A 15,058-nucleotide genomic window follows, 5' to 3' on the forward strand; every position below is an offset into this window, starting at 1 on the left:
AGCATACAACCTTCAGAAGGCAATCAATACATATTTGCTCAGTGAAACAAATAGTGCATATCAATGTTTCTCAAAATGAAAAGATTACATGAAAAAGAAATTTACAGGTAAAATGACTGGTACATTGGCAACAAAGAAACAGCAGTATGATTACTTTATGGTAGCCTAGTGTAATCAATGGCATCCTGTGTCTGTGTGCATAAATTTTGATAAATTTAACTTTTTATAATAAATTTGTATATACTTTATGGTAGTAAATGACAAAATAGACAAGTATCTACGCGTTTTATGCATTCATGATATACATTTTCTTATTTTTTTTCATATTTCTCAGCTACACAGTTCGTCTGCACTATTTAAGTTGTCTTAAAATCTTCAGAAATTTTTCCAGTGTATTTATTGAAAAAAATCCACATGTAAATGGACCTGTGCGATTCAAACCTGTGCCGTTCATGTGTCAACTGGAGTAGCTAACTTTAATGAAAACTTGCTTTGTCAGGCAATATTCTAAGCCCTTTATGGGTACTATCTTCATAACAACTCTATGAGGTACCTACTCATATTGCTCACATCTTACCAAAAAGAAAGTACTTCTGGGAGAGATAATACAACTTGCCTAGACCACAAAGACTTAAAGAGTTGTACTAGGATTTAAATCACACCTGAATTTAACTTCATGCAACGCTGTGCTGAAAACTTACCAAAGTATTTCATCTTTCCTTTTCCCTTCGCAATGGGTTTCAAGCAAGACACTGCACTTAGAACTTTGCAAATAGACTTCCAACTGCAGGATTTTTGATGACTGCATGATTTATAAGTTGTTTCTTCATTTAAGAAGAAATTAGAGGGTTTAAAATATGATTGACATTTTAGTGATTATGGCCACCATATTCTGAGTTATTCTGAAAATACCTTAAACTTCTTGGCAAAAGCCAGGAAGAAGCAAAACCTTTGGAGTAAAGCTAACACACAAAAAAGCAGAAGATTCTGCTATAAATGCATGATCACCAACCTCATTTGGGTCCTCAATACTGCCAGAAAGCTTACTGTAAGTATCCCTAGCTGTTCAGTCTCTCACACCAAAGAAAGGATTTCAAACCTTCCTACTTCAACACTTATTCACTCACATCTCTTATTTCCCTATTGATATGGAAAGATATGGAAGTCTTCTGAAGAGAGCTTTTGCAAACAAGAGAATGGGAAAGACTACATATCTCTTCAAGAATATTAGAGAAGGCCTTACAAATAGCAGTGAAAAGAAGAGAAGCGAAAGGCAAAGGAGAAAAGGAAAAATATACCCATTTGAATGCAGTTCCAAAGAATAGCAAGGAGAGATAAGAAAGCCTTCCTCAGTGATCAATGCAAAGAAACAGAGGAAAACAATAGAATGGGAAATACTAGAGATCTCTTCAAGAAAATTAGAGATACCAAGAGAACATTTCATGCAAAGATGGGCACAATAAAGGACAGAAATGGTACAGACCTAACAGAAGCAGAAGAAATTAAGAAGAGGTGGCAAGTATACACAGAAGAACTATACAAAAAAGATCTTCATGACCCAGATCATCAGGATGATGTGGTCACTCACCTAGAGGCAGGCGTCCTGGAATGCGAAGTCAAGTGGGCTTTAGGAAGCATCACTACAAACAAAGCTAGTGGAGGTGATGGAATTCCAGTTGAGCTATTTCAAATCCTAAAAGATGATGCTGTGAAAGTGCTGCACTCAATATGCCAGCAAATTTGGAAAACTCAGCAGTGGCCACAGGACTGGAAAAGGTCAGTTTTCATTCCAGTACCTAAGAAAGGCAATGCCAAAGAATGCTCAAACTACCACACAATTGCACTCATCTCACACGCTAGCAAAGTAATGCTCAAAATTCTCCAAGCCAGGCTTCAACAGTACATGAACCATGAACTTCCAGATGTTCAATCTGGATTTAGAAAAGGCAGAGGAACCAGAGATCAAATTGCTAACATCCATTAGATATCATAAAAGTGAAAAGCTCCAGAAAAACCTCTACTTTTGCTTTACTGACTATGCCAAAGCCTTTGACTGTGTGGATGACAACAAGCTGTAGAAAATTCTTAAAGAGATGGGAATACTAGACCACCTGACCTGCCTCCTGAGAAATCTGTATGCAGGTCAGGAAGCAACAGACTGGTTCCAAATCGGGAAAAGAGTACGTCAAGGCTGTATATTGTCACCCTGCTAATTTAACTTATATGCAGAGTACATCATGATAAACGCTGGGCTGGATGAAGCACAAGCTGGAATCAAGATTGCCAGGAGAAATATCAATAACCTCAGATATGCAGATGACACCACCCTTATGGCAGAAAGTGAAGAAGAACCAAAAAGCCTCTTGATTAAAGTGAAAGAGGAGAGTGAAAAAGTTGGCTTAAAGCTCAACATTCAGGAAACTAAGATCATGGCATCCGGTCCCATCACTTCATGGCAAATAGATGGGGGAACAGTGGAAACAGTGGCTGACTTTATTTTGGGGGGCTCCAAAATCACTGCAGATGGTGACTGCAGCCATGAAATTAAAAGATACTTACTTCTTGGAAGGAAAGTTATGACCAACCTAGACAGCATATTAAAAAGCAGAGACATTACTTTGCCAGCCAAGGTCCATCTAGTCAAAGCTGTGTTTTCTCCAGTAGTCATGTATGGATGTTGAGAGTTGGACTATAAAGAAAGCTGAGCACTGAAGAATTGATGCTTTTGAACTGTGATGTGTTGGAGAAGACTCTTGAGAGTCCCTTGGACTGCAAGGAGATCCAACCAGTCCATCCTAAAGGAAATCAATCCTGAATATTCATTGGAAGGACTGATGTTGAAGCTGAAACTCCAATACTTTGGCCACGTGATGTGAAGAACTGACTCATTTGAAAAGACCGTGATGCTGGGAAAGATTGAAGGTGGGAGGAGAAGGGGATGACAGAGGATGAGATGACTGGATGGCATCACCAACTCAATGGAAATGAGTTTGAGCAAGCTCTGGGAGTTGGTGATGGACAAGGAGGCCTGGTGTGTTGTATGAAGTCCACGGGGTCGCAAAGAGTTGGATACAACTGAGCGACTGAACTGAACTGAACTGTTAGGTAAGACCCTTGAGAGTCCCTTGGACTGCAAGGAGATCCAACCAGTTCATCCTAAAGGAAATCAATCCTGAATATTCATTGGAAGGACTGATGCTGAAGCTGAAACTCCAATACTTTGGCCACTTGATGCGAAGAACTGACTCATTGGAAAAGACCCTGATGCTGGGAAAGACTGAAGGCAAGAGGAGAAGGGGACAACAGAGGATGAGATGGTTGGATGGCATCACCAACTCAATGGACATGAGTTTGAGCAAGCTCCAGGAGTTGGTGATGGACAGGGAAGGCTGGAGTGCTTCAGTGCATGGGGTTTCAAAGATTCGGACCTTACTGAGCGACTGAACTGAACTGAGGAGCTGACCCTTGCTCATTCTCTCCTCTTTACTTCCTGTTTCAATGGAAGAAAGGCCTTTCCTATCAGGGATGTGAAACCCTATCTTTTCATGCACTTTGGCATCCATACCCTCACATTTTCTCAAAGATCATATACAGTTAATTATGGTTTCCATATCTGCAATCTTTCCCTCTTTACTAAATCCTTTCTCTAGGCATTAAAAGACAACTCTAGCATTCTCATCCTAGTAATAATAACAGAACTGTCATTTACTTCACATGGTCTCCAAATGTTTCCCTCACTCCCCTCCCCACCCTCTCTTCTCACCTCCTAGTTAGCAACCTTTCTCTCAAGAGTTGCCAACCACCAGCATTTTTACTTCCTCACTTCCATTCACTCCTCTATTCACTCTGGTCTGACACCACACCAGTCTAACACCAATCTGACACTACACCAGTCCATGAATGATGCTAACGAAATAACCTCCATATCATTATGTCCAGTGGGCACTCGTTGACCTTCACCTTATTTTCCCTCTAAGTAGCTCCTGTCCACTTGAAATCCTCTTTTCTCTTGGCTTCGGTGACAATACTTGCCTGACTTGCTTTCTCCTTTCTAGTAGTCCATTCTCAATTGTCTCTGTAGGCTCTTCTTTTCCTATTCTGCATTTAAATCTCATAATTTTTTTCTCAGGACTCTGTCCTAGAAACCTCTTTTGTCTTAATCTCTACTCTTTCCCTCAGTGGTTTTATCCACTTCCATGGATTCTAGTATCATTGTGGAGGAAAATATTGCCTACCATATGGGTAAACCAAGGATACTGTGGCCATCAAGCCAGCAGCCACTGCAGCTGCCTTCAACTGTGCACCTGGAAAGGAATCAGGGTGGAGAAAAGAGGATACTGGCCCTAGGTGGTTAAGGTGCCTATCAAAGGAGTGATTTCAATGAGTGTAGACTCTTGCATCTTCCCTGCAGAGAAAAAAAATAAATTCATGAACTTGAGTGTCTGACTCTTTAACTGTAATCTTTGGATGTTCCAACTATCTGGTTTTTGTTGCAAAACTCTTATATATCTTGGTTCCTCCCTTATCTGTTTGGATCAGTCCCTTAGAGCTGTCTAAGAGGCTGTCTTTGGGGCTTACATCCTCAGCTTTGTCCATCAAGTAAAACAGAATTCTCAACTTTTTTAAGTTGTGCATATTTTTCAGTTGACATCACCTATGTGAAAATTACTCCACATTCATGTTTAGCTGAGACCCATTTCAGATGAGCAAATTGAGACCATGTGAAAGTTGCTCAGTCGTGTCTGACTCTTTGCGACCCCAAGGACTATATAGCCCATGGGATTCTCTAGGCCAGAATACTGGAGTGGGTAGCCTTTTCCTTCTCCAGGGGATCTTTCCCACTCAGGGATTGAACCCAGGTCTGCCACATTGCAGGCGGATTCTTTACCAGCGGAGCCACCAGGGAAGCCCAAGAATACTGGAGTGGGTAGCCTATCCCTTCTGCAGCAGATCTTCCTGACCTAGGAATCGAACCAGGGTCTCCTACATTGCAGGCAGATTCTTTACCATCTGAGCTGCCAGGGAAAAGGAGACTATGTAATACCAATGGAAAGCTTACCTGTAAATCTGCAACTGTCTTCCCAAAAGCTTTTCTTTGTTTAACGTAGTTCCTGGTTTCCTCAAACATGAATTCACTGGCTGAAACTGCTATCTCGGAAATCATCAGCCTTTCCTACAAACCCCCAAATTAGGTAATTATTCTAATTACACAAGTGATTTTCATACGATTTCAATGACAATAAATCATATTAATAATCTTTATAAAACTCCTAAAGATTAGTTTATTTAACTCTTTATAAGAAAAGACTCCCACAGATTTATAAGACTGTTTTGATCATCTATAGTAAGTCTCTTAAAAAAATCTTTTCTCTTTACGTATGACTGTCTTTATATAGATATATAAGTAACTCATTTCCCTCTTTTCTTCACTTACTTATGAGAAAAGACATTCCAAAGCTGTTCGGGTATTATTAACAAAAAGAACTTGGCAAATATTTTGGCTATTTCCTTACAAAGAGCCAAAAATTCTTGACTTGCAGGTAAGACACTAAAATCACTCCAAGAAGGAATCAGGACTGAAAATCTTATTTTCCTGACTCACTTATAAGCTTTAGTTGGATATCCTTGAGTTCAGTTATTCATACGTCCAGTCTATATCTATATCTATATATGTATATATATAATATATATAAAATAAATTATATATATATAATATATAAAATATATGCATAGCTTACAACTTCAGGTTATAGTCAAGTGACTGGCTACATCACAAGTTTTGTATGGATGGATTTATATAGCCCTGTATTCTATTCCAGTCTATCATCTAATCAAAAGGTGGATTCTTTTAATACTTCTGACCTGTGGAAGCTCTTGCATGAGGTAATAGAAGCCTTTATTCTCTTCTCCAAGTAGGGCACCTGCTGGCAACCGTACATCTTCAAAGAAAAATTCAGCAGTATCCTAAGGGATCATATGATTGAGTACAGAATTACATCATTTAAATCTCCCAAGAACCTGATGTGGTGATTAGTATTGCCATTCAGAAAACAAAACAAACTGGCAGACAAGATAAAGTGGTTAATGGTCACAGTTAGCAAGTGGTAAACCAGGGATTCAAATTGAGGTCTAACTGATTCCAAAAGTGGCTTTCCCACTGCAATACAGTCATTCTAGTTCTAATACTGTTCTGTTCTGTAGATATTGAGCACTAAGGATTTCTAAGCATATCAGGTAAACATGTTTTTCTTTTAACGAAAAAATTACCAAATAATTATCAAGTAGTAGACAAAATATTTCCTGTTATTTCATAATTCAATTTCAAAAATAGACAGTATTATTATGCAGTTAACGTGCGAAAGCAGATTTTTAAAATATCCTAATTCACTTCTACTGCTGATAACAGTTGCATAAACAGTGGAATAAATTTCCACAATCCTTTCTGAAAAAGCATATTTTAAGAATCCAGCATAGGAAGAAAGGTATGACTGTGCTATATGTAGTTCTACATATAAAGCATAACTGAGCAAACTCAATTATATGTAAACAATATATTTATAAATGATTTATATTATGAAAACAAATTTGTATTATGACTTACCTGGGCTTTTAGTCCAATTTTATCTAGCTTTCGTCCCTTGGTAAATCCTTTCATTCCATTTTCAACCAGAAAAAGGCTAATGCCACGGGCAGGAGAGTGCGCCTCTCGATTTGTGATTGCCACTACGATCACAACGTCACACAGCCACCCATTCGTGACAAATACCTGCAAAACCCCAAGTATACTGTGATGCTCCACAATAACGCAGGTCTATGTGTAAGTCATGACTGGGTGAAAACATCCAAGAAAACTAAAACCAGACAAAACATGTTTATACCTCTCTCTGTAACCTCTCCAAATAGCTGCAGTGTTGATTATTCATACATGAGCCTATTACATGAGGGGAAATTATTCAACGTTTCAAAGAATGAATTCTATACATTTTCTTCCCACTATCAATATTGTAAATAATAATAATAATGAACTGATTATTATGTTCTTTTAAAATTAAAACAAAATTATCTATAAAAATGATACACTGTATTTTAGAAAGGAGTTTCAGATGAGAAAATGGAATCTGATGAGAAAATGGAATCTGCTCTGAATGGCATGATACTATTGAAGTATTTGTACTTTCAGATTTATTAGTTTTTGAAAAGGCACAGTTTCGATTTCATGATAGATGGCCTAAATAAGAAAGGTATTGATTAAGGAGGGCTTCCCTAGCAGCTCAGCTGGTAAAGAATCTGCCTGCAATGCAGGAGACCCTGGTTCAATTCCTGGGTCGGGAAGATCTGCTGGAGAAGGGATAGGCTACCCATTCCAGTATTCTTGGGCTTCCCTGGTGGCTCAGCTGGTAAAGAATCTGCCTGCAATGTGGCAGACCTGGGTTCAATCCCTGGGTTGGGAAGATCCCCTGGAGAAGGGAATGGCTACCCATTCCAGTATTCTGGCCTGGAGAATTCCACGGACTGTATAGTCCATGGACTGATTAAGGAGCGATAAAACAACAAACTCAATAAGATATCAGTTTATCAAATATTTATCCAGAAGACAAATATACACAAAGTAAATATGAACAACTATCTTCTCATTCTGTATCCTTCCTGAGTCCTCTCAGCCACTTCCATGGCTTCAGTTGCTATCCATAGGCTGATGACTCCAAATCTTTATCTAAGCCAAATTTCTTGCTAGGTTCCAGACCTGAATATCCACCTGCTTCTGGATAGTTCCATCTGATAATTCAAGGAACGTATTTCTTCCTACTTCTACTCCTATTTAATCTGTATCAGTCTGTTTTTCCCTACGACAGTGTATGATGTACATGTGTACTTAGTTGTGTCTGACTATGTAACCCCAAGGGTTGTAGCCTGCCAGACTCCTCTGTCCACGGAATTTTCCTGGCAAGAATACTGGAGTGAGTTGCCATTTCCTCCTCCAGGGGATCTTCTCAACCCAGCGATTGAACCCAGGTCTTTTGCACTGGCAGGCATATTCTTTTCCACTGTGCCACCTGGAAAACCCCCTTCCTAATGTCAGTGAATGGTACCAATAAATCATGTTATTATCCTACTTAATATTCTACTTGACATACAGTTCTTTCTAATCTATTTCAACACTTTTTCAATCTATTCAGTTCCTTTCACTTCTATTGCCATTACCTTATGTGGGGCATCGTTTCCTGCTTAAGTTCCTACAACTGTTCTCTCTGCAACTCTATTAAGCCATCACAATGTCAGAGAGGTCTTTCAAAAGTACAATCTAATAATATCCCTTTCACATCTGAAAATCTCTGAATAGCTCCTCAGAGTCTTCAGGATAAATTCTAAACCTTAGCAGGGTTCATCACATACTGGCACTAGCTTACCAGTCCTGCCTTATCTCCTATGCCACTTTCTCCTCATTCCTTTGTTTTAGGTGAGATCTAATACATGATTTGCTGTCCCCAATGTTCTAAGGTCATCTTTACCTATGGGTTTTTGGAAATCGTGTTTCCTCTACTTGAGAGGCTCTTTTCCACCTCTGCTACAATGAATCCTACTCATCTTGGACTAAGTTCAGACATCACTTCCTGCACAAAAAATCTCCCCAAATTCCCCAGACTGGATTAAGTGCTCCATACCATCCTAAATTTACCATCTTTCAGTTCAGTCAGTCAGTTCTGACCAACTCTTTGTGACCCCATGGACTGCATCAGGCCAAGCCTCCCTATCCATCACCATCTCCCAGAGCTTGCTCAAACTTACATCCATCGAGTCAGTAATGCCATCCAATCATCTCATCCTCTGTCATCCCCTTCTCTTCCCGCCTTCAATCTTTCCCAGCATCAGAGTCTTTTCCAGTGAGTCAGTTCTTCACATCAGGTGGCCAAAGTATTGGAGTTTCAGCTTCAGCATCAGTCCTTCCAATGAATATTCAGGACTGATTTCCTTTAGGATGAACTGGTTGGATCTCCTTGCAGTCCAAGGGACTCTCAAGAGTCTTCTGCAACACCACAGCTCAAAAGTATCAATCCTTTGGCACTCAGCTGTCTTTATGGTCCAACTGTCACACATCCATACATGACTACTGGAAAAATCATAGCTTTGACTCTCCAGACATTTGTCATCAAAGTAATGTCTCTGCTTTTTAATATGCTGTCTAGGTTAGTCACAGCTTTTCTTCCAAGGAGCAAGTGTCTTTTAATTTCATGGCTTCAGTCACCATCTGCAGTGATCTTAGTATCTGTTAAACTCTATACAAATGATCTAATTTTGTCTCTGTCCCTTTGAAACAGTACAGGCATAAAACGGTGTTGGTTACTCTCATCACCTACCATCCATGCCTCTTATAAGAAGATTCATCTCTAAAATTCAGAGTGCTGATACTTAGCAATAATGGGAGATGGGAGTGATGTTAGTGCTGTGTGCATGACAGCAAATGAAAGCAGTGGTGATGGCATAGTTGTAAGTGACATAACAGTAAAAAACCCTCAACATCTCTAGTAGTTCCTTGAGGGTGGGAACTATTTCCTATGCCATTCAGTGCTTAGAACAAGGTTTGGCATATAGAAGGCCTTCAAGGATGTTTGTTCAATAAGTGAGAAGAACATACTCCTCAAAAAAAATTGTGTGCATCATGGTAAACATATTTTTTTTTTCCTACAGTGTTTCTCCAGTATACCACTCCCTTGCTCAAAAGCCATTTAGGTCTCTCAATTTCCTACCTGTCTAAAATAATAAAGACCATTTATGTAGTTACCAGTTGAATTTCTGAAACAGTGTTTATTTGTTACCTTTATGTTACTAATACTTAATGTGAGCATTTCCACCATGACTGATCCTCTTTTCTAATAAAATTACAAGAGAATTCTCTTTGTATGAGATCACTTTGACTTCTTTCTTAATTATGACAGTCACAATTTTAATATGGCTGAAATTTTTTATAGTTCAACTTTTAATATAGTTGAAATTATTCTGTATTTACATTTTATACGCATGAAGTGAAAGTCGCTCAGTCGTGTCTGACTCTTTGTGACCCCACAGACCATACAGTCCATGGAATTTTCTAGGACAGAATACTAGAGTGGGTAGCCTTTCCCTTTTCCAGGGGATCTTCCCAACCCAGGGATCAAACCCAGGTCTCCCACATTGCAGGAGGATTCTTTACCAGCTGAGCATTTCATTTAAATGTTCATATGATCTTTTCACTTAATACAATTATTTTCCTATACCATTAAAAATTTTGTGTTGATGCTTTAATAGGTATATATTAGGTCATCTTATTGATGTAATGTATTTACTTACTTGTTCCTTTACTTCTGCTTCCTTTAAATTTTTTACTATGCCTAATAGTTTTTTTGAAAATCTAAGGTACTTTCCTGGGTGGTTCCCACAGAAGAGTCTAACTGAGAAGATTGGGCCGACTTAGAAAGTTGGAATCTTAGGAGAACATGGTTCCCATTTCACTTTTGACCAAATACCCTACTCTTCCACCTAAACAAGCCCTTTTTGTGCGGAGAGTTGATTGGTCATATATCATATTAATAGTTAGCACTTGTTTATTATAATCCTTAGAAAAATAACTCAGATTAATATTTCTTAAAGTATATTTGGCTTCCCAGGTGGCTCAGTGGTAAAGAATCTGCCTGCCAACGTAAGAGATGCAAGAGACTCAGGTTCAGTCCCTGGGTCAGGAAGATCCCCTGGAGTAGGAAATGGCAAACTGCTCCAGTATTCTTGCCTGGAAAATTCCATGGACAGAGGAGCTTGGTGGGCTGCAGTCCATGGGTTCGCAAAGTGTCAGACATGACTGAGCTACTGAGAACGCAGACAAGTTTGAAAACATCAGTAATTCAAGACAGTCTACAAAAAGAGAATTTCCTTTTTCTTACAGGCATAAAACACACTATATCCAACTTTTAAAAGTTTATGATACATACCAGCTTCTCAGAGAGTGAGAAGTAGGACACATTTCCCCAATTTTTTGATACTGCAGATTGTTTTTCTGTATAATAACTATGTGGACTTCCCTGGTGGTCCAATGGTTAAGAATATGCCTGGCAATGCAGGGTACACAGGTTCTATCCCTGGTCCAGGAAGTTTCCTCATGCCACAGGGCAACTTAGGCCCATATGCAACTACTGAGCCTGCATTCTAGAGCTCAGGACCTGAAACTATTGAATCCTTGTATGCCTGGAGCCCATGCTCTGCAACAAGAGAAGCCATCATGACAAGAAGCCCACATATCACAACTAGAGAGTAGCCCCTGCTTGCTGCAACTAGAGAAAGCCTACACACAGCAGCAAAGACCCAGTGCAACCAAAACTAAATTAATTAATTATAAAACTAGATAATGGAATGGTCTTTAGAACTGAGCTACTCAAAATGTGTTCATCAAACTGATGTCAGTCCACAAACTGTTATTAATCCTTGACAATATAGTACAGAAACTGGATGTTTAGAAAGTTTTATAGCAATTTAACAGCGTCACAACATTCAAGCTTATGATTTTGCAAATGCAAAGGTCTTAGCAGAAAACAAATAAGAAAATTTTTGGTCTTCCCTGGCTGTCCAGTGGTTAAGACTCTGTGCTTCCAGTGCAGGGGGTATGGGTGTGACCCTTGGTTGTGGAACTAAGATCCCATATGTCATGTGGTGCAGCCAAAAATTTTTAAAAAAGAAACACTAAAAAAATAAAATAAAACTAATAAAAAAAATTTAAATGTTGAAAGACATTTTAATTGTTCAGTAGTCTTTGAAACATTTTTGGAAAGATATCCTTAGTGCAGACAATGAATATCTTTTCTTCACTTAACACTCAGTCATCAATAAATCTTTACTGAGTGTATACTAGACACAGGTTTAAGTAAACACAAACCTCTGTCATCAGTGATGTGAGACTCTAAAAGATACATTTACTTCTGAGCCTATCTATAATCTCAACCGCAGGTGCTCTCCAATTCTATCGGTGGGTTGATGTGATGCTCAGAAACATTGAAGGGCTCTTAAATTCTATTGAAAATACTTTTTCTCTTAAGATCTTTTGAAACTCTTCTTGATATTTATAAGAAGTCTTTTCCCTCATTTCTCATCAACATCAAATTCATTAACTATTGTTTGTCACCTATTTGGACAATGTAAGCCTCACCTTTTCTTTTTCTGGTTTGAAAAAGGCTGACTGGACGCTAAAACAACATTTTCCATACTAGTGAGAGAACATGCAAACAGAACAAAGAAGAGGAATATGAATGCTGTATAATTCTTACTGTCTCCAAAACAAATCAGCTCAGTTCCTGTGCCAGCTCAAGTAAACAATTCCCATGTGAATCAGAAAGCTGAGAAGATTCCATGATGAGTAGTCTTTAAGGCTTTGTTACCCACAGCATGACTCCAGAGAGGAGAGTTATAGAAGCCATTCTTTACAAACCTTGCTTCCATTGAGAATCCAGTCACTTCCATCCTTTTTGGCATTTGTTCTTATTCCTTGCAAATCACTATAATTGAAAGAAATGATTAAAAAAATTCATTAATTGGTAAAAAATAAACTATGCAATGTTGTTATGTAAGTATCTACTGTGATAATTCACACTGTAACACCATTATAAAAATTGACATTTAACTATATTGGGAATGTTCACACAAATGCACTGAAAAATCATGTCTGATATATTCTAAAGTATTTATACAACTGGATATTTGATTGAGATTCACAGAGTAGCCTGATTTTTACAGAGCATAACAAGGCCCATACTCATTCATATTTGTGGTTAGGACCTTGCTTCTGAGATTTCAAAACCAATCAAACGTTGATTTACCTTCCAGCCCCAGGCTCTGTCATTGCTATGGCACCAATACATTTTCCTGCAACCATCTGGGGGATGAAGCGCTTAATCTGTTCTTCTGAACCATAGTTTGCAATATAGGGCATGACGATATCTGAATGAAGATTAAAACCTGGGCCTGTGCAATTTGAATATGCTCTTAGAAAGAAAAAAAGAGAAGACAATTTAAAGCAAAACACAGTTATTTTTTTTCTCTTTTTAGTTCCTCTGATTCTTAATTAGAAAACAACAAGTACTAGAAGGTCTTTCTTTGATGTCTGATCTTATTCATTTGTTACTCTTAGAAAGTGAAGAAGAACTAAAGAGCCTCTTGCTGAAAGTGAAAGAGGAGAGTGAAAAAGTTGGCTTAAAGCTCAACATTCAGAAAACTAAGATCATGGCATCTGGTCCCATCACTAGATGGGAAATAGATGGGGAAACAGTGGAAACAGTGTTAGACTTTATTTTGGGGGGCTCCAAAATCACTGCTGATGGTGATTGCAGCCATGAAATTAAAAGACGCTTACTCCTTGGAAGGAAGGTTATGACCAACCTAGGTAGCATATTTAAAAGCAGAGACATTACTTTGCCAACAAAAGTCCGTCTAGTCAAGGCTATGGTTTTTCCAGTGGTCGTGTATGGATGTGAGAGTTGGACAGTGAAGAAAACTGAGCGTCGAAGAATTGATGCTTTTGAACTGTGGTGTTGGAGAAGACTCTTGAGAGTCCCTTGGACTGCAAGGAGATCCAACCAGTCCATCCTAAAGGAGATCAGTCCTGGGTGTTCATTGGAAGGTCTGATGTTGAAGCTGAAACTCCAATACTTTGGCCACCTCATGCGAAGAGTTGACTCATTGGAAAAGACCCTAATGCTGGGACGGATTGAGGGCAGGAGGAGAAGGGGACGACAGAGGATGAGATGGTTGGATGGCATCACTGACTCGATGGACATGGGTTTGGGTAAACTCTGGGAATTGGTGATGGACACGGAGGCCTGGCGTGCTGCGATTCATGGGGTCGCAAAGAGTTGGACATGACTGAGCAACTGAACTGAACTGAACTAAACATCTCAGTTTTGATCTCTGGGCAAACCGTTCCTGGCATTTTTCTTTGGCCTCCTTCATTCTCTTGGCCAAAAGTTTATCATATTCTATAACCTCTCCCTTCTTTTTCTTAGTTTTCTGTTTCTCCAGAGCAATATGCCAATGTTTGTGTTACAGAACATGGGGAGTAACAGACACTGAATCTTAGGTGCCCTGGTCCTGGGTTTCTAATCTTCTTTGTTTAGAGGCTTTCTCACACATACTGGTGGACATCATCTTCTTTAGAGAGACTGAAAAGTTTTTGGATTCTGCTAGCTCTTTTGGGCCCAAGGAGATGAGGCACAACAGTATCAGTGAATCCAGGAATATCCTTCTCCCTATTTTTAATGATGACCAAATTGAGAACACTGAGATTGGCATCCACAATGCAACACCATACAGATCTGCTCTTTTTTCCTCCGGTCTTCCTCAGTCTATAACAGGAATGACCCTCGCTCAGTAGCAGGCAGACTTGGTCATGGGTCAAGACACCTTGTTTCATGCGGAAAGCCTGTTTGCCATTCCCACCGATTTGGACCACATAACCCTTCTTTTCTTCACCTAGAGTGTCAGTGTCTGTGGCCAAACATTTCTCACAAAAGTTATGAAGTTTTTTTTTGAAGTTTTCATCCATCGTCCACTTCAATATGTTTCTGGCAGCCAGTGGCCAGGAAGTAGATGTTCAAAGGGCAGTACTAAACCCTTATCACTTTATGTGCTGATAACTTTTCTCCTCACAAACCCATGAAGTTCCTGAAGGTTTTCTCTCTTTGTTTTTACTAACCTTTTAACTTCTGGCTCTAACATAATAACAGTGCTCTAGCAGAACTCAATGATCATTTATTTAATGAATTAAAAGATAAAACATTAAAAAAAATTTACCACCTACAACTGTATTACCCTAAACACAGTAACTATATTCATTTTAGCAAATGAATTTGCCATAAGGATATATGTATTTCTAACACAGCTGTATTACAACTGGACATGGAACAACAAACTGCTTCCAAATTGGGAAACGAGTGAAAGAAAGTGAAAGTGAAGTCACTCAGTTTTCTCCGACTCTTTGCAACCTATGGACTATAGCCTGCACCAGGCTTCTCCATCCATGGTATTTTCCAGGCAAGAGTACTGG

General features: G+C 39.0%; 1 protein-coding gene and 1 pseudogene across 1 annotated transcript in view; both read right to left on the bottom strand.

Annotated features, from left to right (window-relative positions):
• Nucleotides 1-15,058, bottom strand: part of ACADL (acyl-CoA dehydrogenase long chain) — a 46,780-nt gene that overhangs the window by 15,846 nt on the left and 15,876 nt on the right. Inside the window, exons 4-8 of the mRNA XM_081582715.1 lie at nucleotides 12,837-13,001; nucleotides 12,449-12,515; nucleotides 6,602-6,766; nucleotides 5,863-5,964; nucleotides 5,060-5,173 (exon numbers count right to left, since the gene is read on the bottom strand). Coding sequence (XP_081438841.1) covers nucleotides 5,060-5,173; nucleotides 5,863-5,964; nucleotides 6,602-6,766; nucleotides 12,449-12,515; nucleotides 12,837-13,001 — 613 coding nt within the window. The remainder of the gene's footprint in view (nucleotides 1-5,059; nucleotides 5,174-5,862; nucleotides 5,965-6,601; nucleotides 6,767-12,448; nucleotides 12,516-12,836; nucleotides 13,002-15,058) is intronic.
• Nucleotides 13,062-14,611, bottom strand: LOC145542515 (small ribosomal subunit protein eS6 pseudogene; annotated as a pseudogene).

Source organism: Giraffa tippelskirchi, chromosome 3 (genome assembly GCF_054371585.1).
Source record: "Giraffa tippelskirchi isolate mGirTip1 chromosome 3, T2T-mGirTip1v1.2.pri, whole genome shotgun sequence".
NCBI classification, from domain to species: domain Eukaryota; kingdom Metazoa; phylum Chordata; class Mammalia; order Artiodactyla; family Giraffidae; genus Giraffa; species Giraffa tippelskirchi.